At 47.8% G+C, this 27125-nt stretch overlaps 1 protein-coding gene across 8 annotated transcripts in view; it reads right to left on the minus strand.

Annotated features, from left to right (window-relative positions):
* Positions 1–27125, minus strand: part of ANK1 (ankyrin 1) — a 135347-nt gene that overhangs the window by 101562 nt on the left and 6660 nt on the right. For 2 of the 8 annotated variants that reach the window (XM_036297068.1, XM_036297067.1), the window contains exons 1-2: positions 3003–3049; positions 2646–2742 (exon numbers count right to left, since the gene is read on the minus strand). The exons of 1 other annotated variant lie outside the window; for it this stretch is intronic. In XM_036297068.1, the coding sequence (XP_036152961.1) occupies positions 2646–2684 (39 nt within the window). In that variant the 5' untranslated portion in view covers positions 2685–2742; positions 3003–3049. Of the gene's footprint in view, positions 1–2645; positions 2743–3002; positions 3050–5701; positions 5827–27125 lie in introns of those variants that run through there. 5 more of the 8 variants (XR_004965727.1, XM_036297066.1, XM_036297064.1 and 2 more) reach the window with 5 other exon arrangements.

The following is a 27125-nucleotide window of genomic DNA, read 5'->3' on the forward strand; positions in this document are numbered from 1 at the left end:
GTTTCTCTCTCTCTCCCGCCTTCTCTCCTCCCCCCCTCCCACTCTCACTCTCTCTCTCTCTCAAATCAATAAATACCTATCTTTAGATGAGTACTCAAAAAAAAAAAAAAAAAAAAAACCACAGCAGAGAAGATACACAGAAGAGAAGGTGATGTAAAGACAGAGGCAGAGACAGAAGTGATGCCGCTACAAGCCAAGGAAGCCAGCAGCCGGCAGAAGTTGGAAGAGGCAAAGAACACTCCCTCCTGAAAGCTTCCAGAGGGAACACGCCCCACCCCTACCTTGATTTCAGACTTGTAGCCACCACGGCGGTGGGAGAATACATTTCTGTTGTTTTAAGCCACTAAATTTGCGGTAATGTATGACAGCGGCCACAGGAAACTCACACGCATGCTAATGATGATCAGCCCTAAACACAGAAGCCTCAGATCTACAGCCAACAGCCCCAGGATTCTACAATTAAAAGCCTGGGTTCATGCCTCTGCCAATTAAACAGTCAATATGGGGCAGAAAAGATTACAGACACCCCCTTCACAGCGAGGGCTGCCCTGCCCTCCCCACCAGCCATCTCAGGCCTACACCTGCTCTAGAAGACCAATTCCTTCCCCTGCCTCCCCCACCCCTTCCCAGAAGCTCTGCATCTGCCTGTTCACAAGGTAGGCACACTGGGATCTCACTGCCCTCCCCACCCCCCCATCTCTTCTGCCTCCAGGGCCACACCTTGATGATTCCCAGGGCCCTGAAGCCCTCTCTGTCACTCTCATTCGCCAATTCCAATCTTTCCCTTCTTCAAGGTGCACACAACCCCTATCTCCTCTGTGATGTTGTCCTTGGATACTCAAGATTGACCATCTTGAAATCTAGAAATGGGAGCTGGATTTTTTGTTTTTTAATGTATTTTAAATACCTCTTTCTCAAGTGATTTGACTTATGCACATCTTGTCTCCCCGGCCAAGTTGTTTCCTTCTTGGGGCAGGGACCAAATCTTCTACCTCTTTTGAATCCTTCATGAAGGATGAAGGGTGAAGTATCTACTAGGCCAGTGATGGCGAACCTTTTGAGCTCGGCATGTCAGCATTTTGAAAAACCCTAACTTTACTCTGGTGCCGTGTCACATATAGAAATTTTTTGATATTTGCAACCATAGTAAAACAAAGATTTATATTTTTGATATTTATTTTATATATTTAAATGCCATTTAACAAAGAAAAATCAACCAGAAAAATGAGTTCGGGTGTCACCTCTGACACGCGTGTCATAGGTTCGCCATCACTGGACTAGGCTAAGACCTCCCTTGGTTCAAAATACAGGGCACTTACTGTCCCCAGGTTCCTCAGCAAGATTACCTGTGGTGGAGGAAATATTTCAGAAATGAGGATCAATCTATTGGCTTCCCAGAGAAATCAGATTCTCGGAAAAATGTCTGGTTGTGCCTGCTGATTCAGAAATTCTGTCAAGTACTGTGTGTGTGTGTGTGTGTGTGTGTAAATATATAGTAGTATTTTCCTATATCCAACTATTAGGAAAAATACTATATTATTCCCCAAGAATGAAAGTGTTAGAGGGACATATCTCCCATCTATCCCACCTACCAAACTATCTTCTACAGCACAATAATAGGATTTGGGATGAAAACCTGAGAACTGTGGGTAAACATAGATGCAATATCTACTAATGATACTGCTTGACTGTTCAAAGCCCTGAAGCTAGGAAGTGAAGGAGAATACCGTATTTATAACAGACAGACACACAGACAGAGGGTAAGGGAAACCCGATCTACACTAGGCTGAAGAGGGTCGAACAGTTTCCAGTTTGTATGACGTAATGATGAAATTATAACACTATTACCAGTCTCTGGGCACGTGTACTAACAATGTCTTTTAATCCTCATCGCAACCGGTGAGGTAGGCATCATTATTATCCCCATTCTAGAGGTGATGAAGCTGAGGTCTGGAGAGGTTAACGACTTGCCCAAGTTCTAGTTAGTTAACAGTCAGGAAATCAGTCCTGACTAAAGCCTGTGCCCTCGACCCTGAGGTGTATTCTCAGCAATTTCAAACCTGAGGGTGTCTAGACAACCCCGACAGATTGTAGGGCCTGGGCTGGCCACATGCCTTTGCCAACCAAACGGTTAATCCATGGCAGAGAAAGGGTCCCGACAGATCCCAGCTCGGGCCCCTGAGCCCTGTGTCAAGGCCAAGACAGGCCTCTAAAAAAGAATCAGCTTGTCCCAGACCAGTGATGGCGAACCTTTTGAGCTCGGCGTGTCAGCATTTTGAAAAACTCTAACTTAACTCTGGTGCCGTGTCACACATAGAAACTTTTTGATATTTGCAACGATAGTAAAACAAAGATTTATATTGTTGATATTTATTTTATATATTTCAATGCCATTTAACAAAGAAAAATCAACCAAAAAAATGAGTTCGCGTGTCCCCTCTGACACGCGTGTCATAGGTTCGCCATCACTGGCCTAGACCTTCCTTTTGCTGATGATAAAACTGATGGCAGAAATAATGTGCCTGACTAAGGTCACCTAGACAATTAGAAATGAAGTTCCATGGCTAAGACTTTTTCACTTTCTCTCTGGTCTTCGCTAGGCATGGAGCAGTCAGGACATGAGCAGGATCCTCCGGGTACCTCACCGGTGAATTGTGGATAATGGTGCCTCTCTCACTGTGCATCACTCAGTGTAAGTCTACAATATATTTACTGAGGTTCTACTTCCAGTCCAGGATCCTGCTGAGCAAAGGGAGAGACGATCATACATCAGAATATCGGTCCCTGCCCTCGTGATTTGAAAAACAAAGTGACTCAGTTATAGAGAGGTCCCCTGTGCATGCATGCGCCCATTGATTCACTCTACACGCATTCCCTGTGCCCCACCCAGGTGCCGGGGAATGTTCCAGCTCTGGAGCAAATGGCCTTCGTTGTAATATGAGAGCCATTCTCACCATCTTGCTCTACTGAGCCCATACTCCCCATCTATCTAATTCAATTACCTGCAATTCAATGACCTGTCCCAGGTGCAATCTCCTGGCGATTCCAGGAATGGTCTGTCTGATACAATAGGACAGAAAGGGAGTCAAAAGAAAACACTACATCCCTTTTAGAATATGTACCTGAGTAAATAGTAGCCAGGAAAATAGCAATGACAATAATAATAGTAATAATAATAATGGCACACTAACCAGAGTACCTCTGGGCTGTGATACATCAGAGCCCTCTCTGACTCCCACTGTCCATGAAGAGACTAGAGGACCTCACGGAGGCTGCTCCTTCTGTCCAGAAAACCAGCCCACATGTCCAAGTCCTGCATCACCACCAAGGACCTGTCCCCCTCCCTAGGCACCCCACCATGGCTGCCCATGTGTGTCTTGCCCCTTCGTCATCTTGAGTTTCATTTTAATCTAGTTTACCTGTGAGAAAATGGCTTGTGCTTGCATTGTGCGGGGGGGGGGGGGGGGGGGGGGGGGGGGGCGCGAGGGGTAATACATTCTGTTGTGTCCCCAGCCAACAGCTCTGCTGGTTAATCCATGTAATTTCCCTGAAATTCCTTTTATACCAAAATACGTTTTATAAAGCTCTTACTATGTTTTAAGCACTCTACTTAAATTAATTCATTTGGTCCCCCTAATAATCTCATCAGGCAGGTGGTTTTGTCTCCTTTGCACAGATGAGGTGAATGAGTCATAATGAAAGTAAGTAGTTTATCCAAAGTCACAATTAATACATGGTTTGGCCAGCGTTTAAATCTGGGGAGTCTGCTTCCACGGTTCTTCTCTTAATCCCGGTGCTGTACTGCCTCATGGGCCAATCACCTTCTAGTGCCCGCACGATTCCTCACAAGTTCAGCTCCGAGAGTTCAGCTCTGGCTGGAGGAGCCCTCCGCCTGTGCTGGGGGGCTGTGCCCACTTTGGGAGGAAGTAAGTTGTGGGGAAGGGAAGGGAATTCCTCCTGGGACTCAAGTTGCCCTCAGGGCTGCCCAGGAAAAGGGAGGTGAACCCGCGGTTACCTGAGTCACCCAGACTATTATTAAACTTGCACTTCCTGAGTGGGGTGATATCAATATAGCAAAAAGGAAGTAGCCCAGGGGGCTCCTGTGTCCCGGGAGGGGGAGGCCGGAGGCACCCTCTAAATGTCAGCGTGCCTGTAACACAGGAGGTTTCAGAAACACAGGCCAGGCAAAGTCCAGTGTCAGGCCGAGGAAGAGAGCACAGGCCCCCTCACCTTCGCTGGGGCCTGAGATGGCCCAAGTTCCCCCAGACAACTCAGGACTTACTTGTTCAAGGTCTTTTTGTGCCACACTCCTTTCTCAAAAGATGAATGGGAACTGAGCTATTATCCATTTCTGTAAACACGATACGGCGGTATCTCTTTCCCAAAGGGTCTTGTTTGGGCAAAATGCAGTTTCTTTGACAAAGTCATTGTCAGAGTCCCCAGAAGAGTCCCAGTCCTTTCCCTGCGGGCCCTGCAGCTGACCAGCAGGCTGAGGACAGCAGGCAGCATTCCCAACAGCAGGATGTGGGCCGTCTGCTCCGCTGTCCGCCTGCCCTCCACATCTGGGTGCTACTCCAAACTCCTGCCTGGTGCCCCCCGGAGCCCACGGCAGGCCTCCCAGGAAGCGGCTCCAGCCAGCCAGCCAGCCAGCCACCTGTGCGGCCCTGCCTGTATCCCACTGACCACAGAGAAGCAAGGGACCCCTGGGCCAGCCTGTGTTTTCATGGGGGTTCTTTCCTCCTCCTTTCCAGAAGTTGTGCCATTAAAGCTTCATACAGTGCCTCCAGGCGCCCCAAGCAGACGACCATTGGCAAAGATAAAATGAACAAATTAAAGGTGTCATTGAGGAAACGTTGCGTGAGCAGGAATCCGGGGTGCCTTATCTCCCAACACAACCGTGAAGCCGGGGGAAACCCATCCGTTCCCTGTGCTCCTCCTGCATCCATCGCCTGCTGCAGGGATGTGGGAAGCCAGAGTGGACCCTGCCGTGGGGAAGACCTGGTGTGAACCCCTGCTCTGCCACTTGATGCTCTGCCTGGCACAAGTTCCCAAACCTCCATGTCCCCTTTGCTAAAATGAGGAAACGAAACAGCTTGCTGGGGGTGCTGCGAGGATGACAAGGTGCTGGGCAAGCCCCAGGCTCCCGGGCACCCAACAGGTCTGCCTTCCTCTCGCCCCCATTCATTGCCTGCTCCCTCTGGGCCTCCTGGCCATCGCGTTGCTAAGATTTAGGGGTCAGGAGCGCCTTGAACGAGGCGGTCCCTTCTCTGGCCAAGGCCAAGTCCATGGCATCCCTGCTGTGCCAGCTGGGTCCCCGGGAGGGGCAGCCCCGGGAGGCCCCACCAGCAGAATCTGCTCAGCGGGACCCTCCTCCAAGCGAGGGGGATGTGGCCTCAGCTACAGCCCGCGCGCCCGGGTCCCCTCCGGGAACGTGTGCGGAGGCTCCGCGCTCCGCCTGCGCCGCTGGCTGCCGGGCCGCCTCCCGGCCCAGCCCCTCGGCCGCGGCAGCCTCCGGGCCAGAGGAATTTTCCTCTGGATTCTGCTGGAAGCCTCCCGGCCGCCCAGAGCGCGTCCCCGCACCCTCCCGAAAGTTGGCGCCGCCGAGCCCGCTGCCAGCGAGGGGCAACCGCGGCCCGAAGCCCACGCGGCGGCCCCCAGCGCACCGAGTCCCCGGCCGGGCCGCGGGCAGGTCGTCACTCACCGCAGGGTCTGGACGGGACCTGCCCTGTCTCGCTGCCATCGTCCGGCGCCCGCGCTGCAATCCGAGCCCGGCTCCCTGCTCCCCCTCCCCCGTTATCTGCTCGGTGGCCCGGGGAGCGCCAGCAAGTTACGCGGCATCTGGCTAAAAATACAGGCTCCCGGCGCTCGGCTCCGGCTCGGGTGCGGACTCTGCGCCCTCCGCCCGCCCTCCAGCCAGCCAGCCACTAATGGGATCTCTTCATTTTCTCTCCATTATTATGTCAGATGGGAAAGTTAATGGGAAGCGATCTCCGGAGGCAAGGCACCTGCTGCCAAGCCCAGAGGAGGGGGTGCGTGGAGTGTGCGGGTGGGGTGCGGCCCGAGCTGCAGGTGCCGGCCCTGCGCGTCCTGCCGCTGCAGGAGGAAGGCACACACACGTCCAATGGAGGTGAGGAGCTCCAAGCTGCATGGCGCTCCCTTCCGGCCCTCTGCCACAGGCTGCCCTAGTGAATGGTCCCGGAGCCTGCAAAGACTGCCCAGTGAGCTCAGCACCGTCTATTTTTGCCCCATCACCAATTTGCATGTTTTGGGCTCTTCCATCGTTTCCTGAGATCCCAGCTAATCAGCCGATTCTAGACTCCGCCAGCGGAGACGCGAAATGAAGCTGAGAGGCAGGACGCAGATCTGTTACTATGTCTCTTTCAGCCCTGAAGTCTGCGGTGTTACTGAAATGTCACCCAGGGCGGGAGTGAGCGCCCAGTTTTCTGCTCTGAGACCACCCTCACCATTTCCTGAGGTCATTTCAGGGGCAGATGTCAAAAAGGATGTCGAGATTGGCCAAGTCTTGGGGGTGACAGCCGGAATTGTTAACAGCAGACTCCACACTGAGTCATGAGACATGGTCAGCAAAAGCAATGCCGGTTGCCTGGGCCTCTGACAATATCGTTTGTTCAAATCATAGCTGTTATGAGCCTGGTTTCATGTTTTCTTCAATAGCATCTAGACACAATACCAAATATTCTTTTTCTACCCCTCCTGCCCTGGCTCCTGCCCAGAGGAGAGCTGTGTGCTGGTGAGGAATTAACACACTGAGCACCTTAGGTGATGGACATATTGCATTGCCTCATTGAACCCTCACAGACAATGCTAGGATGGTTGCATGGACAGAGAAACCTAGACCAGAGAGGTTAAGAGTTAGGGCCAAGGTCACTAATAAATAGAGGGTCCAACTGACCCAAAGCTGTTCCATGAACAGCACTGCCAAGATACCTAACAACTACGTGGCCAGGGCCAGGAAGAGATCACGTGGAGGGTGTTCCTCAAGGCTAGGGAAAAACTCTGAGTTTCCCAAAGCAAGGTGCCATTCCACAATTAGGAGAAAGTCCCAAATTAGTGGGATAGATGAAGATTAAGGGGAAAGGTGGCCAAAAAAAAGAATGATCTGAAGTGTACAGGGCAACTAACTCCTTCCCAGGTGGATGAGAAAACTGGTGTTTGATGACAGCAGCATCAGAGTTCTCCAGGCCCAAGACCCTCAATATCATCAGAGGACGAATTTCCTTTTGGGACAGGCAACCCCTGAGAGGTGGCTGGGAAACGCCCACATTGATGTTCCAAAGGGCAGGGTGTTTGGATGCAGCCCCTCCCCTCGCCATGCACACGTTTTTAAAACACAGGTCATGCTACAGGTCTCTTGCCCCGTGCCTCTCAGATCGACTCAATCTTCTACATCAAGAGCTTCAATTAATAAATTATGGTTACTGGAACAGCCCTGATCATAGCCCAGTGGAATAGCTCAAGGGATTCCAAAGCACTGTTCCAACATTAATATTTAGAGAGAGAGAGAAAATGCCCTACTCAAATGGAAGATGAATAGTATGTACAATACTTTCAAAACACTGATATAATTGACTCACTCAATGAACTGAAAGACTATTATTTTAATAGCTATATTGAGGTATAACTGACATAATATAAACCACATACTTAAAGGTATAATTTGGTAAGTTTTATGTATACCCCATAAAACTATCACTACAATCAAGGTAATGGGCCTCCAAAAGTTTCCTCTTGTTCCTTAATAATCCCTCCCTCCTGCCCAGTTGATATACTTCCTTGCCAACACTTGGTATGGTCAGTCTTAATTTAGAGATTTTAATAGATGTATACCAGTATTTCACTGTGGTTTTAATTTGTATTTCATTAAGAACTAATGATGTTGAACATCTTTTCAGGGGCTTACTTACCATCCTTATATGTATTTGTGTGTGTGTGTGTGTGTGTGTGTGTGTGTGTATTGTTTTATGATGTATCTGTTCAAATCTCTTGCCCATTTCTTAATTGTGTTGTTTGTTTTCCTACTACTGAGTTTTAAGAATACCTGTCTTTAAAGATGAACTATCCTGAGATCTTGCAAGAAATGTTTGAAGTTAAATAGCAAAAAATTCCCAGTCTAAAATCAGGACCCAGATCTTATAACTACTTAGCCCAGTGCTCTTTATACTATACATGCTGTGGTATATACCATCACACACACACACACACACACACACACAAACCCAGAAGAGATAGTCACAGTGGGCCAGAAGCAGAATACAACCCACAGTATATGAGAGCGATAGGAAATACGCTGAGGTATTATCAGAGGGCTCGAATACTCAGGACTGCCAAGAATTCTTTCTATTTCTTTCCCTGGTAAAGTCTTTTTAATGGTCTTAATTTTGCAAGCTGTCAAGATGACAGTTTTAATTGTGCTTGCTTCATCTTTTTTATCTTTTTTTGATTTTTCATTTACAGTTGACATCCAATATTATATTAGTTTCAGGTGTACAGTGGTTAGACATTTATATACTTTATGAAGTGATCCCCTGATAAGTCTAGTACCCGCTGGCATCATACATAGTTATTACAATATTATTGCCTACACTCCCTACGCTGTACTTTAAAGAATTTTTTTGACGTTAGCCATGACTTCATTAGGGTTAAAGCTTTGCAACTTAGACATGCAAAGAGTCCGGCAAAGCCCAAGAGGAGAGGAAAGAAAACAATTACAGACATTTTGCTCAGTAAGGCCTGAGGTTAAAGGGACTCAGATGATAGACACACATAAAGAAGACAAGACTGAAGGATATAGCGCTTAAGATGTAAACTCCTCCAACACTAGAGCCTGGACGCCCAGCATGGGGCTAACTACATGGTGCCCTTTCCCAGGCGTGGTAGCCTGGGCCCCATGATTCCATTATAGGCTTCTCACAGGCAGAGGCAGCTTGTTTCAAACATTCCGAAGCCCTCCCCCTCCCCCTCACTTTCCCACCAGCTCCCTGTGTGGTTAGATGGGCAGTGGTGCCAAATCAATGCTCGCTGACTGAAGACGCCATACCCACCGTTTCCATTAGTCATAAGGACACTGCAAGTCATGGGTTAAATTGATGTAGAGAAGATTTAGATTAGACAGAAAGAACTTTCCAGCTGTAAACGATGGGACTTAAAAAGATAACTCATCATTTGATGTGGTATATAGAAGCAGAGAATAAACAAGTTAACTTGTAGGGGTCTCTTTGGGTTCTAGGAATTCAGAAAGATAAGCCATTACTTTTTCCCTCGTTAATGAACTGTCCCTTCTCAGCCCTCCATCCCTGCCACACCCTTAGTCAATAAATAACCATCCTGTCCCTTGCCGGTTTCCTACTGTTCTTCATCCTTCAAGGCTGCACGTTTTATTGAGGGTAGTGAGTGTGCCCAGGAGATCTGCCAGTGAGAGTCACTGAAACTAACGCAAAGGGACAGACAGGGATTGATGGGCTACAGAGAAACTAGGGGTTCTCAGTGAGGCCCTGGACCACTTGTTCCATCCTACAGGTTCATGGTGTCCACAGTTTTTTCCAATCTTGCTAAATATTTTACCAACTCTCTCCACAGTTGACAAGCATAATGGAATGCTGGAGGCTTCGTCTTTGGCGTTCTCTGTCCTCCAGGCCACATTAAGCTACATCAGGAAGAGACAGTGCAGGGAGAAAGGGGGAAGAAATTTACTGTGCAACTCATAAAACCCTTGGATAGTGTGGGAGCCTAGGACCCCCTGCTCTGAATTATCCTGTGAATCTTTAGCTCTTCCAGAAACTTCTTTTTTGCTCAAAAGCTAAAGCAAAGAATCCCAGTTGGGTGGGATTCTCGGATGACTCTGCCTCCCGGGATGATTTAGGGCAGTGGTCGGCAAACTGCGGCTCGAGAGCCACATGCAACTCTTTGGCCCCTTGAGTGTGGCTCTTCCACAAAATACCGACTTCTGCGCATGGGCCACGAAGTTTCAATCGCACTGTACATGCGCGCCCGCACGTGGTATTTTGTGGAAGAGCCACACTCAAGGGGCCACAGAGCCGCATGTGGCTCACCAGCTGCAGTTTGCTGACCACTGATTTAGGAACAGGCAGCTTCCGGTGGTGGCCAGCCTGCACACAGCTGCCCTCACTAAAGGAACATCAGAGCTGAGATTCAGGGCAGACCCAGGTTCCAGAGAAGGGCCTCCTGGCCCCTCACACCCTGGGCAGCCACCACTACTCTCCCCTACAGTTCACTGGAGGACAGAGGGCCCCTCCTGCTGCCCCTGCTTTAACCCTCTTTGTAATCTACTCAGACTTGGAACTGACATAATCACAAGTGCACTGGGCAGCAGCCTTAAATTACTCGAAGTTAATAAGCCCACTGCAGTTGAGTTGCATGACTTGTGACAAGGGAAATAACTTTTCGTTGATTACCTCATCAGTAGAATGAAAATAATTTGGCCCACCTCTCCAGGTATTGTGAGAATAATATGAAAATGCCTAGCACCACTTCTGGCACATCGTAGGTACTCAATAAATGACAGCAGACATCCTGTTTTCATCCTTTACCTCCCTTCTTTTCAGCCAAAGCATTTGTCAAAGGTTAACACCTCCCCACCCCACCCCCAGATGTATGGGGTGGTACTGATCTTGTTTCTACCCCGGGAAATTAGGGCCTAGTCACTGCTTAGCCAAGGTCAAACATCCACCTCTGAAAACAGGACCCCAAGAATCCCCAGTGCGCTGCACTGACATAGCAACTAGACCTCCTAGGTTTATAACCCACCATTTTCAATTTCCATTCTTGCTGCAGTGAGAAAACAATTCTCCACTTGCATATACAGAGGGAGCCCTGCTCCCCAGCGGGGAGTCTGACAGCCACTCTTGCAGGAATGCTACCTTGTGGTCTGCTAACAAGTGCTGCTGGCTCTCCACCATTCTTCTATCTGTCCCGCCCCTCACCCACAAAGGGAGTGGCCCCAGCTCCTGAAGTCTCTGGGCACAGCCGATAAGGGTGGGTACCAGGAACTCCACCCTTTACCGAGAAGGAAGGCTGGGTTATCGCCACCGAGCCAGCCATTCACCACCCCAGGCGCTTGTAAACCATCAAGAGCATCGCTGCTGGGAAAACGTTATTCCTCTTACAGACACCACAGCCCCCTCCTGCACCAGCCCCCTCTCCAGTTACTTAGGAAGGAACTTTATAGAGTATACACTGCAGCTATTCCATTGAGTGGACTAAGAAATCTAGTCTGTCTCCCTTCAGACCTTGTCATTCCTCTTTAGCCTTTGTAGTAGCGGGAGAAGAAAGGGAGAGGGAAAAAGAGAGTCCTGGTTGTTTTTCTGTCTAACTTGTGTGGTGAGCTCCCAGTGGCCAATTAGGGTGCCCCGCCTCATCGGAGCAAGGGATCCCAAGTGCAGGTCTATTTAGGGAGGTGATCAGAGTCGGGTGTCAGGTCCCACGGTGCTGGCACTGATCTCTATCATGTTCCTTTTAAGAGGGTTGGCCAGCCTGGAGTCTATTTTTAAACCCATGAAAAAGGTGTTACATGGATTCCAGAGAGGGCCAACATTAAACCTGAGATCACTGCGAGGGAGGTGGGAGAGAGGGAAGCTAAATCTAGGATTTTCTCATCACATACACACAGGGGTTCCCCTTATTTCTGGGACCAGATATTGACTGTCCTTCTAAAAGGATCTCTTTAGTTGCAGGCCCACTCAGACCTGTCCTCAGTGGAATTTGCATCCTTGACTTGGAAAAGAGTTTTGTCCCCTGGGTTAATTTTTCAGTATTGAGATTTTTTAAATATATATATATACCCCCTCTCCCACTGTGAAAAATCAATGTGCTTTTTAAACATATCTCTTCTTTTCCCCTCTCCTGATTTTCAAATCACATGCTCTGGATCCATCTGCATCCCCCTCCACACCAATATCCCCCCAACACTGCAGAGCCCATAGCCAAGACTTTCCCAATGGGAGGGGCCAAGCAAGGCCTGCGCTCCCAGTGGTCTCTGTGCCCAGGCACCCTGTCCCTGGGCTGGAGAGAAGGGTGGAGAATGGCAAGTCAGCAGGGGACAGGATTATTTTCCCAATAGTGAGAAAATAGTGAGAAGCAAACAGGCATCCAGACGCCACTGTTTCTGATCAAATAACCAGATGAAGAGAACAGAATGTTTTATGTACAATAACAAATTTCAGCTTCAGTATCCATTTCTCTTTTAGAATAAGAAATGGAACCAGAATTCCTAAAGAAGTAAATGCCTTGAGAACTAGCAAATGCTTTTTGTTGAGCAGTTCTGGGGCCATCCAGGACTACCTGGGCAGGGAACGAAGTGCCTTCTCACAGTCACTCATCTTGGAATCCCATGCCCAGCACAGAGAAACGCCCTCCCTACGTGCCTCTTGAGTTGGAGGATAGGCTTCTGCTCCCCAAGTCAACCAAACGGAGCTCCAGCCAGGCCGAGTCAAAACAACACAGGCTGGTGTTGGCACGGTGCTGACCACCCGCCAGAGGCCCAATCAATGTCAGCTGAATTGGAATCCGAAGGAATCCAATTCTGATTTTAAAATGAATCACATCAGTGGAGCCGGGTCGGGCATAACAGCTGTTCGGGCTGGTTGACCACATTGCTCATCTCCCCACAAGCTGTTTGGGCCCTGGAAGCCGCTCTGGAAGCACTGCCCTCCCCTAGAGGGGAACGTTACAGGCGCGGCCGGCCCAGAGCCCTGGGCTGTGCTGCAGGAACAGACCCTGCACGCCAACCCCCACCTCCAGCCTCTCCCCCACAATCTCCATCAGCACTAAACTGCCAGTCCAGGCCCAGCTCCCGAGGCCATGATGCAGATAGGTCAACGGTTCGCCTCTCTCTGCCAAGGGTGAGAAGGTGTTGGGATGTCGTGAGATGCACACATGTAATTGTACCAGCATCCCCGTCACCCAGCCTTCTGGCCCGCGCTGTGTCGCCATGCTTCATCCTCCCCGCGGTGGGAGGTGCCGGCTACGTCCAGAAGCGACACTAAGAACACACTGCCCAGCGGACAGGGCGGTCCAGAGCCGGGTGGAGAGCGCACACATTTTGGGAAACGTGTATGAGACGCACGGCCAAAATGGTCCCACTTACTACACGGGGTCCACTGCTTGGAAACCTCCCTCTGCGACCTGCTGACACGGGAGGGAACTGCAGACCCAAACTCGCTGCTCCCTGGGCCGTGCTAACATGGAAAGCGTTTTGTGTTTCTAGTTGCCAAGTGGGCTTGAGTGCCGGCAGAGCCCTATGGTTCCGGAGTTTCTGAAGGATGCCCAGCGATCAGTGCAGACAGCCCTGCTTGGCTGGCCAGGAGGTCCGCTTAAGCCTTTCCTTTATTTGAAGGGACGGAGCCAGGATGGGTGGCCCATCGCCAGCCTGACCTGCCTGAAGAATCCCAGAGGGGCCCGCGCTCCCCCGAGTGTGTCCAGCCTCTGGAGCCAGGCGCTCCCAGCTTAGAGGGGCAGCCCTGGGACATCCACTGGGAATGGGGCCTGGGAAGATGGTGCTATGTGACCCCTCCCATGCCCTCTGGCCCATAATACCTCTGAGCAGGGACAAGGAGATACAAATGAAGAGCAGGGAAGAGGAAAGGATTGGCAAATAACAGCTAAAACGTACAAGCCAGGTGCTGCTCTAAACATTTTAAATACCTTAACGTATGTAATCTTTACAATCACCCAATGAGGGAACTACTGTAATCATCCCACTTGACAAAAGGCGAAGCCAAGGCACAAAAACATTAAGTACTTTGCCCTAAGTCACCCACGAGTGCGATGATGCTTCGGATGTTACTCAAGCAGAGTGAAGGGAGCTGGCTTTTGCTTGGTGGCAGGCGTCTGAGGTATTTTTAGGGTAGGTGAGAAAAGTGCAATTCAGCATCCTCCTGGAAGAACTGGCCGATGTTGGAAATGTGAGTGCAACTAGGGCCTCTCATTAATTTGGCTGTTTTCTCTTGGCAGAAAAGACCCCAACTACCACCCGAATGAAGCACGTTCAATGCAAAACATGAGGCCACTGGTCGAACCCAGGCCCCAAAGGGTTTAATGAGAGATGACCGAGCTGAGACTCTTTCCCCAGAGGGTTTGGGGAATGGAGAGTTTTGAAACAACAGGTTGATTTGAATTCCATCTACTCCAGTTGACTTCTCTAGAAAGGTAACTTCAGTAACAGCCTCTTGTCACCCGGCGAAAGCAGCTCCAGGAAGCAGGTGCTAAGCCTTCCCAGCTGGCCCGGGGCCTCAACCCCGAGGAGGGGAGATGAGGTCGTGGGGTCCAGCTTCTTTCCCCTCCATTCGGGCCCTGGCAGCCAGGGGCAGACCTCGCTGGCCAAATGCTGGCTGAAGAGGTCTCCTTTCTCTTCCCGGAGCCAAAACATTTCAAAGCAATTAAACCCGCTGACTTTACTACCTGGCCTACCTACCACCTCCTGCACTTTGCCATTCCTCACAACTTGACAGGCTCCTAAGATAGAGCACAGACTCACAGAGAACAGACTGACAGCTGCCAGGGGGAAGGGGGGTCAGGGACGGGGTGAAAAGGTGAAGGGATCAAGAATAACAAACAAAGTAGTAGACACAGGCATTGCATGGTGATTACCAGAGGGAACGGGTGGGGAAGGAGGTAGAAGAAGGTGGAATGGAGGATAAATGGTGATGGAAGAAGACTGGGCTTGGGGTGGTAAACACACAACGCAATATACAGATGATGTATTATAGAATTGTACACTGGAGCCCTATGTAATCTTGTTAACCAATCTCACTCCAATAAATTCAATTAAAAAAGAAAAGATCCTCTGCCATTGTGGCTCAGTTGGTTGGAGCATCATCCATGCGCCAAAGTGTCTCCGATTTAATTCCCAGTCAGAGCACATACAGGAGGCAACTGATTCATTTTTCTCACATCGATGTTTCTCTTTCTCCCTCTCTCTCTAAAATCAATGATAAAAAACAACAACATATCCTCAGTTGAGAATTAAAAAAAACATATCCTCACCTGGCTGGTGTGGCTCAGTGGTTGAGCATCAATCTATGAACCAGAAGGTCACATTCAATCCCGGGTCAGGGCACATGCCCAGGTTGCGGGCTGGATCCCTGGTGTGGGGCGTGCAGGAGGCAGCCAATCAATTATTTTCTTTCATCATTGATGTTTCTATCTCTCCCTCTCCCTTCCTCTCTGAAATCAGTAAAAATATATATTTTAAAAAGATCCTCTTAAGCTCCCTTCAACAGGATCCTTAGCGGCTCCCCCTGAAGAACACCTTGGCGTCACCGTCTGCTCCCAGTCCTGTTTTCTCTTTACTACCAAGGCAGTGAGAGCAGGTGCCACACATAATATGTTACACAAGGCTGATCATATTCTTAATAATTGAATAGAGACCATTATCTTTCTATTCAATCGTCTTGTGAATTCTGGCTGGATTCTCTTTCAAATATATTTTCATACAGTATTCATATTACCCCTTTGATAATTATTTAAACAAAAAAAAGGCAAGGAAATAAGCTAGAAATCATCAGACACCTTTACATTTCTCTTCATGCTGCTTATCTGCAGAAGCATACCCACCCCTAACACACACACACACACACACACTCACACTCACACACACTCACACTCACACACACTCACACACACACACTGGGTGAATCCCAAGGTATGTTACTCGTTTGGACATTTCTAACCTGAGCGATGATGAAGCACATCTATATTGTCCCTTTTTTAAACCTTGGCTTCTTATCTTCTAAGCAAATAAGATGTGTGGGATGTATTGGTCTTCCATCTCTAAAATGTTATGAAGTAAAGACCTTATTTCTACTCTAACATCCACCATGTAGTCCACTCCTACAAGTTGCTTTTCAAAATGACCTTTCTCAGCACCCCTCACCTTAAATTCCTAAATAAAGGAATGGTGCATATTAGAGAACGACTGAGAGAAATGAATAGTAAACCAAGTATCACTAAAAAAAACCCATTATCATTTCCATAATGACTGAGCTGATACTTAGCCTCCAGAGAGACACATTTCTGGGACTTCTGAAATAAAATACAAAGATTCTAATAGATGTTTCCAAAGGAAAATCATTACCAAAATCCATTTCAGTCTTTAGTCCTTCAAATGATTTTAGGGTGAGGGTAACAGAGGTAAGTTATCAATACAAGACTTGGTGGTACAAATAGGTCTGCTTCTCCTAATTTATTCTTCCATTCACACAGGAACTTGTTGAATTGCCATGTGCAACTTGAGAACCCAGTGGCAGACACAATATGTATACTCTATGGTTCCAACCCTGCTGAAGATGGCAAACCAGTAGAGGTGAAGATATAGCCATATCGGACATAAAAAGCACAATGAACACATTAAAGACTCAGTGAGACAATAGCTCAAGAGATGCCCATGGCAGTGTCTGATTAAAAGGAGGAATCCAAAGGAGAGAATGAGATCAGAGGGGGAATCTTTCATGGAGCGGTGAGGTTGGAACCAAGCCTTCAGGTCTGCCAGTTTTTGGGAATCATGGGGATCAGTGTCAACACCACCAAAGCTTATTTGGGGCCACCTCTGTTCACGTGTTTGGTTATAGAAGACAGTCAAAGGGAACACATGCTTCCGACAGAGCGCGTGGGTCCAGAAGCAAATGCTTGCAAATTAATTATATATGTGTGTGTATATATGTATGTATGCTAGGCAACAAGATAAATATGCCTACTCTGGCACTGTGTGAATATTATACAAAAGAATAGTTCATTTCTAACAACAGCACAGCTTTTAAGTTTTAAATGCCTCCTGTCATGAGACTGAAGGGAGTTTCCATCCTTCACAAAGATGTTACACAAAGAGGAAAATGAGATGATGGTTGTTCAATTTGTTCATTCATTTAAAAAACGTGTGCCTGTTAGGTGCCAGGCACTACTTAGGATTCAGCACTGGACAAACAGATAGGCCTGCTCTCATGGAGCTTGCATTCTAATGGGAGACAGGGGACAAGGACAGAGGGGATGTGGACAGATGGGCAATGAGATAGGGGGAGCAATAAGGGCCATAAAGGAAAATCTAATGGGAAGGGGATGGAGAGTGATGCGGGATGCAGTGCTAGATGCATGAGACCCCTCTGAGGAGATGACACAGCCGCAGAGGCCTGAATGCAGGCAGGGATGGACCTTGTGGTAGCTGAAAATGCACAGGTTCAGAGAGGTCAGTCTGACACAGAAAGGAACATTCTAGTGCCCTTCTCCCTCCCCTCCCATCACCAAGATATGCCTGGAAGGCCCTCCTCCATACCTACACATTCTATGCATCTTTTGATGCCCACGGGGACAAGAAATTTGAGGCACTGATAGAGGAACCAAAATAAGAACGAAAGACAATAATAATAGTTAACATTGTGGCAGGTACTTACAATGTGTGAGGCACCATTTTAAGCATCTTACAAGTATTAACTCACTTAATCCTCACAGCAACATTAGAGGGTAGATGCTCTAATTGTCCTTATTTTGTGAGTGCAAAACAGAGGCACAGAGAGGTTAAGAAACTTGCCCAAGGTCCCACAGCATAGAAGTGGTAGAGTCAAGATTTGAACTCAGCAATCTGGAGCCAAGCCTGTTCCTGTAAACATTCTGCCCTAGAGGACAACAAGGCGGTAGAAGGATAGAAAACCTGGGAACTCTGAGGAAGTGATAAATAAACGAGACATCAGGCTGGGAAAGAGATGAGAGAAAGCCTGGACAGGTCTCTGTTCTCTAACAGTTGGGTGTGTCCTACATCAGGGCTTGGTCCAGGCCACTTACTCTAATTATTATGTGGCATTTGCTAAGTGCATACCCTGTCCAGAGGCCAAGCAGGGAAGCTGAAGTGACAGGCAGCTGAAACAGAGCTCCAGGGTTGCCACCCCCCTCCCCCACTCCTGCCACCAGCTCGCCTAAAGGCCGCTGGCCAAGCAGACCTGACAGGAGGCCCACAGTTAGCTCTCGATTTTGAATCACTAACTTTCAACTATTTCCTCTTGGACTCTGACTGAATTTGCAAACAGCATGAACATTTTTCAAATGCCTGTAGGAGCTTGTTGAGTTAACCTGAGTGACTCATTATTGCAGCATCAGCTCATTCTCCTTTCCTCCTGGTGATGAGACACCCTCCCACACCCACCCAGGGGGGAGGAAGAGAGCAGACTCCTCTCTTTTATTAAAGTCTTCCCACCCAAGTCCACAGAGCAATGGATTTCCTGGAGTCCGAGGCCTGGGTGCCTCCAATAGTTGCCTAGGCAACTTTGAGAGATTGTGTATGTATGTGTGTGTGCACATATGTGCATGTGTGTGCATGTCTGTATGTATGTACGCGTATATGTTTGTGTGTGTGCCTGGGTGTGCGTGTGGATCGTCACCGTCAGGACAACTTCAGACATTGAGACAAACAGTGGGTCAAGGGTGTTAGACTCCAGGCATTGAGGATTGGTTTGAGGGCTGCTGGATTCACTGTCTTTCCTGTAGGTACATGTATTATAGTTTACCTGACAGTAGGGGCGAGGGGGCGGGGGGGATGGGCTGTGAGTGGGGAGAGAATATCACACACACAAAATCAAAAGTGGTCTGACATTTAACTTCTTTTTTTCTGTGTGTGTATATTTTGATTGATTTCAGAGAGGAAGGGAGAAGGGGGGAGAGAGAGAAACATCAATGATAAGACAGTCATTGATTGGCTGCCTCCTGCACACCCACACTGGGGATCGTGCCCACAACACGAGCATGTGCCCTGACCAGGAATCGAACTGTGACCTCCTGGTTCATGGATTGGCGCTCAACCACTGAGCCACACTGGCGGGGCTGGCATTTAACTTGTAATAGCGTTACACTAAGAAGTTGGAAAATCCCTAAGGGGAAATGCTAAAGAGAAGCATCTCTGCCCTGTTCTTCTATATTTGTGGAATGTCTCCCTCTCTGGGGAAAAAAGTGCCACTTTCTGCTTTAACTGGGGCCTCTGTTCAGAAGGCTGGAGAGAAGACACGAAAACCAGCCGGAGCTGTGGCCTTGAATCTCATCCCAAATCTCCTCGGCCACCTCCACCTCGCCCTGCCCTCTGCAGCTTTCCTAGGCAGTCCACAAGCTTTGGACTGTCCACAAACCCACAGCTAGGACGCCCTGCCTAGTGGCTCTTCCCTGCCTGGAGGGACAGCATGTTGTGTGATCCGAGAGACACCCATAGGGCGGTGCCACATGAGCACCCCACCCAGCAGATGTGCCACGTGCCTTCTTCTTGGGTACTGCACCCTAGTGATCATGGCGTGGGCCCTCCTTTCCAGGCTCTCTGAGCCCGGGGTGCTCAAGCTCTGATCTCACTGCATTTCCAACCTCCCTTCCCCCTTTATTTCCAAGTTGTCCCCCAGACCCCCACCCTCCCCAGTTCTGGGAAAGTCTACCCCTCATGGAGCAGCTAAGGGAAGGAGAAGTATTTCCATAGAGAGCTGTTAAATCAAACATGCAAATCTCAAGGCCAAGACACAGGGCCAAAAAGAAATTGGCATGCGGCAGAGAAGCCCATCTGTGTTGGGTGAGGATGTGCCTGGCATTTCTTGGCACGGGGGGGGGGGGGTGTATTTCAAATTGGGAGACCAAAGCTGCTATCCTTCAAGGCCCCCCAATGTCACCCCTTCCCATGCTTCCTTTATCTGTTTGCCACTAACCAGGGAGTGACAGCAAGCAAGTCACCTAACCATTCCGCTCCCCAGTCGCCCCCTCCACAAAATGGGATCGTACCTCCCAGTGGGAGCACCATACTGAGTGAGTCAGTGTATCATGCAGGCCTGTCCCTAAGTACCTCTCAAGCCATCCTTGCCCCCGGGGCATTTCCCAACACTCCTGGGGGAAAGGAGCCTCCTATTGAAAAGCATTTCAGATGGTCTGAATTGGTGAATTAAACACTAAGCATTTTACATGGATCAACATACAGGTAGTACATTGCATAAATTAATTTTTATTTCAGCTTACACATTTGGAGTTAGGGCCTCCCTAATCACCTCCACAAATCTAAGTAAACAAAGTATAAATCTGGATCCCAAATTGGATGAAAGAATTCCATCTTATTCAGATGGTAAAATTTCAAGTATTTCATTGACTTGATCACTAGACACCAGCTGATCAGAAAGACCCAAGATTTTTAACTACATTTTTATATTACATGGTATAGGCATTCCTAAAATATCCACAACAGAAAAAGCTCTTTTGCGCATCCAAAATCCATTCCCCCTAATTAAATTATTTTCTCATTTCCACAGAGAGCTGTTAAACCAACCATGCAAACTATCCAGGCCCCACAGATTCAGGAGGAGAAAGAAATTAGAAGGCAGGTAAGTCAACCCTTAGCACCAAAGTGAATGCAGCCAATGCAGTTTATGCTAACCAAACCCCAATTCCTCTTTGAGTTGTGTATCTTATAATCATGTCATTCTAGGTTGTCATTTCCAAGGTCATCTAAGTCCTACTCCTGGTCCATGCAATTTTATCCTTCCTTGGAAATACTTCACAGGCCTCTGACCAGATGCTTTCATCTTCCGAGAATTCTAATTGTTGGAAAGTTCTTTCTCATATAAAATTGCAATCTGATTTCATAGGATGTCTGCCTGACCCTTTACCTGGTGCTGACCTTGGAAACACCATGGGGTGAGTCTCTGCTCTTGCCAGAGGCATCCTGGTGACAATTAGGGACTTTCTTTCAGCCTCTTTAGTCTGGCTTCTCTTCCTTGTTCCTTCAAGGTTTCCCCCAGCCATGATTCCAGACCCTTTTCCTTGGTGGTTTCCTGCCTACATATGTGTTCCGATTACTAAGGTCTCTCCTGAAATGAAAACCGGAACACCATCTTCTCAAAGTAGCCTGATACTACATTTCCCAAAGTGTGTTCCCAGGAACACCAGCCCTGTGCAATGCCACCCCAAAGGTTGCACTGGACACATAAATGTGGGAAATACAAACTTTATCCTTAGAGAGTCTCAAAACAAGGGAGCGTGTTAGAGCTCTGAGCAGTTGTGGAGAGAACCTGATTAGTGGAGTTTATGCCAATATGCTTCAGTGATATTTGACTTGAAGGCTCTACTTCCCCCACATAACACAATTCCAGGAAAGGCTGGTCATTGTCACTCTGACTGACCTCGAGCTAGCTAAGACTCCTAACACTTCATTGTATTTCCCAACCCCACTCTCTTTTACCTTAGCCGCCCCCACCCCCCGCCCCCGTCTCCTTGACATCCAGGATCTAATAACATTAAAGAACTCTATTGCACTAGCCAACTGTAGTTAGTAAATTCCTTCTTAAAGCAAAACATCTTTGGGGGACATAAATAACCGATTCCATAATGTTCCTGTCTTGTACATGTGAACTTTCACATATTACATTTCATCTCTTCAGAAAGCCCGTAACACAATGGATGCAGTGCTACCACCTACCTCAGGGATTTCTTTTTAGGTGACTGATGTTTGTCATTAACTTCACTGACAAATACGAAAGACAAGGAGAAAATTGGAAATACTTTTGGTTACTTTTAGCACATATAGTGTATCTGAATCTATTCAGTTGAAGTATATATTTTTTGCCTTCCACAGAAGGTTTTATGTATAATAATTTTCCTAGGCGCTTGGAACCTGGCTACTTAAGGAAACCCCATGGTGAAGCTTTTGCAAATTAAGCAAATATCCTGCCATGCATCTGTTGTAGGTTCAGATGCATATATACTAATTGAGGGCATTCTGCTTTGGGTTTTTTAAGCACAGGGGAGAGCAACCATGAATAGTGCGTCCACTAAACTTTGTTGAGGGAATGAGCACAGTGGGTGATATGAAGGGCCAAAGACAGCCTGCCAAGATCGTGCCACAGGGCCAAATACTTGCACCCCTAGCGTGGAGCTTTTGGGGAGTGGGCTCCAGGAGTTGATGTGAAAAGCCACCGTGTGACATGGAGGAGTGGTGCCAGCCCTCGCTAACCCCTGCTTCTCTTCCTGAGTCTTCTGTTTCTACCACTTGTATGAAAGCAGAATAAGGTACTGAGTAAGAAGCTAAACTTTCCAAGCTTTGTATCCCAGATCTACCACTCGCTAGCCATGTAGCTTTGAGCAAATTTTAAAAAATCTCTCTGTGCCTCAGTTTCCTTATCTGCTACATGCAACGGCCTCCTAGAGCCATTACAGGGATTACATGAGTGAGTATCTAAACGGTTGTGAGAACAGGGCCTGACACAGGCTCAGGAGTGTGAGTGAGGGCTCTCACATTTCCAATTTCCCCGTTTGATCTCTCACTCACTGCTTTCCACTTAACACTAATACCTTAGACTGGATCTTCATTACTTTTCACCTGGACCAGTGGTCGGCAAACTGCGGCTCGCAAGCCACATGCGGCTCTTTCGCCCCTTGAGTGTGGCCACGAAGTTTCAATCACACTGTATGTGCGCGCCCATGCGTGGTATTTTGTGGAAGAGCCACACTCTAGGGGCCGCAGTTTGCCAACCACTGGACTGGACCATTCAGCATCCACCTCCAAATCTCCACATCCAGGCTCCCTCCCAGCTACTTCACGCACTAATGCCTGACACATTCACAACAACCTGCTAATACTAACTCAGCACTTGACACCCAACTTCTTTGGGGTTGTCAGTGCCAAGTGCTATTATATTTGCATTTTTCAGAGGGTGACACAAGGACATTTCAAAACCCCATGGGAAGACAATTCAGAAGGAAACTGAAAATCCCAAACTGCCAATTTGTCAGTTCATCACTCCAGCTGCAAATGTTTTTTTAACCAAATCTGAGAGACTGAAATTCTAATAAAAAGCAGTTTCTATGAAGGATCTATAAAGAGAAGAAAAAAGGTAGTAATGGAACAGGTTCCACTTAATTGATCATCCATTGTAACAACCTTGACACATTTACTTACACTCACACACACACACACACACACACACACACACACACACACAAATACACATACACACACGAGTCACGGATGGTGTTCAATAATCACGTACTTTTTTAACTCCACAGTAGTCATTTCGTGCCCCAAAGTAGAGATGGATCAACTACAGCTTAAGGAAACCAGAGGATGGGGGAAGCTGTGAGCTAAAGAGAATGGTGGGACTTTCTCTGGCCCAAAAGGTGGGCAGCATTTGGACTGTCACCAAAGGATGAAGGTGGAGGGAAGACTCAGCCTGGAGGCCAACAGTCATGGTTTGTTTTGATTCTATCAAAAGCTTGAGGAAGTTGGGCTGTAAAGCTCCATTCTAACAGGTAATGCTGAATGGCATTCCACACACGCTTGGCAATGAAAAGACCTCTACTGCCATTGCCCACGTCTGCATGTAGACACGGCCAATTCCCGGCTCTCCAACCTGAATTTAACTCCCCAGAACCTGATAGAGGTAGCTAGGACAGATAAGAAACTTGATGCCCTGACCGGTTTGGCTCAGCGGATAGAGCGTCGGCCTGCGGACTGAAGGGTCCTGGGTTTGATTCCAGTCAGGGGCATGTATCTGGGTTGCGAGCACATCCCCAGCAGGAGGCATGCAGGAGGCATGCAGGAGGCAGCTGATCAATGTTTCTCTCTCATCGATGTTTCTAACTCTCTATCCCTCTCCCTTCCTCTCTGTAAAAAATCAATAAAATATATTTAAAAAAAGAAACTTGAAATATGCAACATAATATTATCTCCTGAGAGGTACCCCACAAAATCAACACATACTGCAACACACCCACAACTACATCAACACCCCCCGACTGGCACCTGGCAGTGGCTGCTGCTTTATCACACGCTCTTGCCCACAGGCCTAAAAGTGGCTCCAGAATCTTTCTCCTCACAGGGTCCCAGGCAGCTGCCACCAACCAGACTGGCGCTGGTGCGGGCAATGGGATTCATGCTCTATTCCAATGTTGTTTAATCAGCAATTTGTAACAAATGCGATGCTCTCGGCTGTGGGGCATGAATGGTTCATCAGGCCTCACCACCGTCTTGATGACATATTCTTCAAGAATCTCACCCCCTGCTTCTCTGATTGCATGCTTCCCAGAACACTGCTATAACTGCCTTGCCATTTAGATTTTCTTTTTTGTGTGTGTTTGTTAATCCTCACCCGAGGGTATTATTTTTACTACTAGAGGCCTGGTGCACAAATTCATGCATGGATGTGGTCCCTCGGCCTGGCCGGCCATCAGGGCCCTCTCCCAGTCCTGATCAGGCTTGGCAGAGGGACCGCGGGAGGTTGGCCGGCCATGGGAGGTTGGCTGGCCATGGGAGGTTGGCTGTGGGAGCACACTGATCACCAGGGGGCAGCTCCTGCATTGAGCATCTGCCCCCTGGTGGTCAGTGCGCATCATAGCTGCTGGCTGGTCATCCGGACATAAAAGTTGCTTAGGCTTTTATATATATAGATTGATTTTCAGAGAGAGTGGAAGGGAGGGAAGGGGGTGGGGAGAGAGGAAAACATCAATATGAAAGAGACACATTGATTGGTTGCCTCCTGCACACACCCCAACCCAGGCCAGGATCCAGCCTGCAACCCAGGTTGCATGCCCTTGACCAGGAATCGACCTTCAGTGCAAGGGCCGATACTCCAACCTCTGAGCCAAACTGGCTAGGGCTAGATTTTCTTAATGGGACAGAATTCAGTGGCCAGAGAACACAAGTGAACAAGAACACAGAACCCCTGAGAAAACCAGAGAACTTGTATTTTTCATTATGAAGTTGACAGGATGGTGTCAACACCAGTTTTTGTGAGCGGGATTAGCATTAAGTCTGTTCCCAAACCTGCTGTCCTCTGGTTGTGCCTCAAAATCAAGTTATAGGAACTTCAAGCTGGGACCAGATCCCAGACCACAGGGGCTCCATTATGAAGAGTCTGTCAATACCCTCAGACAGCAACCTGACTTCCTCAATCTTCCTGACGGCATCAGACTCGTTTCCTCATCTGTAACATGGGCGGTTATCCCTAGGTGGCTGCTCTGGGCATTAAAGCAGCTGAGGTGTGTAAATCACACAGCGTCATGGCAGGTACACAGTAGCTACTCAATAATGTTAACTGTCTGCCACTCCCCTTAGCTGGGACCTCATCACTTCTCACCTGGACAGCTGTCACATTTTCCCGTCTGGTTTTGACTCTCTGCCACTCCGATGAACCCCCTTCCTCAACCCTGACAAAGCGAGTTTCCGATCATGACACTTCCCTACTCAACCCTTGCTGGCTCCCCAACACCTAGAGAATAAAGTCCAAAGTCTCAGGCTGACATGCAGAATCTTTCACAAGCTAGCCCCTGCCTACCTCCTCATCCTCACCTCCCCCGCTGTCCACCACCCACCTGTCCCCAAATACCTGGATCATGCACCTTCCCCTGGCATGCGAGGTACTTCTACGCTTTGCATCCTTCTGATCCTGTGTCCTGTGCAGCCAGCACCTCCCCAACCTCTGCTTTGAAAAATTCGACTGATTCTTCAAGGCCCATTCATAGTTATCTTCCTCTATGAAGCTCCCCTGATAAGCACCCTTGTTCAACTGACAAGCAGAATTAATCCTTCCCTATTCCAGTCTCCCACTAATGTAGCCCTTACCTGAACTGAAGCTATGTTGAAGGTAGGAAGGTATTTTTTAAATTTCGTAGAATGTTTAAAGTTATTGACCCAGGGAAGAATGTGTGATTTCAAAATATTATCATAACCAACATTTCCTGATATGCCAGGCTCCAATCTCATGTACTCCTCACAACAACTCTAGGGCACTCATATTGTCCCCAGTTTACAGATGAGGAAATGGGAGGACGGGGAGGGTTTACAGCTGGCCCACCAGCGCCACCTAGAAAGTGGTAGAGCAGGGATTCAAACCCAGGTGGCCTGGCTGCAGACCCCAGAGGCTGGACCACTGCAGTCAGATAGTTGGTCCTTAGCGCTCTTGGGCGAGTCCACCCGCACTGTGCAGTTTGGGTATTGGGGGTAGACTAGTGGGAAGAAAGGCATGTAAAATAATAATTTCAGTACAACCAGTACATGAGACAAGGAAGATTTACACCTACAAGCATCAAAAAAACAAGCAACCCAATTTAAAAATTGGCAGACCACCTCAATAAATATTTCTTCAAAGAAGACACACAGAAGGCCAACAGACATATGAAAAGATGCTCAACATCACTAATCATCAGGAAATGCAAATCAAAACCATAATGAGTTTTTACCTCATACCTGTTGGAATGGCTGTTATCAAAAAAGTCCAACAATAAACGCTGGCAAGGATGTGGAGAAAAGGGAACCCTCGTGCACACTGCTGGTGGGGTTGCAAATTGGTACAGCCACTATGGAAAACAGTATGGAGGTACCTCACTATATTAAAAATAGAGCTTCCATATGACCTAGCAATTCTACTTCTGGGTATCTATCTGAAGAAAATGAAAACACAAATTCAAAAAGATATATGTACCCCTCTGTTCATTGCAGTACTTATAATAGCCAAGATATAGAAGCAACACAGGTGTCCATCAACAGATGACTGGATAAAGAAGATGTGCTATACATGTACAGCGAAATATTACTCAGTCATAAAAAAAAAAATAAAACCTTGCCATTTGAAACAGCATGGATGGACCCAGAAAGTATTATGCTCAGTGAAGTCAGTCAGACAGTGAAGGAACAATACAATACCATATGGTTTCACTTACAGGTGGAATCTAAGGAAAAAAACAAAATAGGAACAGACTCATAGAAATAGAAAACAAACTGATGGCTGCCAGGGGAAAGCAGGTGGAGAAATGGGCAAAAAGCGTGAAGGAAAATAAGAGGTACAAATTTCCAGCTATAAAATCAGTAAGTCCCCGGGTTGTAATATACAGCATAGGGAATAAAGCCAAAAATATGGCAATAACTTTGTACAGTGACAGGTGGTTATTAGACTTATTGTGGTGATCACTTCGTTTGGTATATAAATGTTGAATCACTCTGTTGTCTACCTAGAGCTAATATATTGTATGTCAACTATGCTTTAATAGAAAACAGAATGCGTACCTTGCATCTGTATGACTCCAGATCCGATTATAAAGGCTTGAGTGTATGCATTCAATGGAAGATTTTTTTAGAGATCAAAACCCCTTGAAGA

This window comes from Myotis myotis, unplaced genomic scaffold (assembly GCF_014108235.1).
Source record: "Myotis myotis isolate mMyoMyo1 unplaced genomic scaffold, mMyoMyo1.p scaffold_m19_p_3, whole genome shotgun sequence".
In the NCBI taxonomy this organism is placed as follows: domain Eukaryota; kingdom Metazoa; phylum Chordata; class Mammalia; order Chiroptera; family Vespertilionidae; genus Myotis; species Myotis myotis.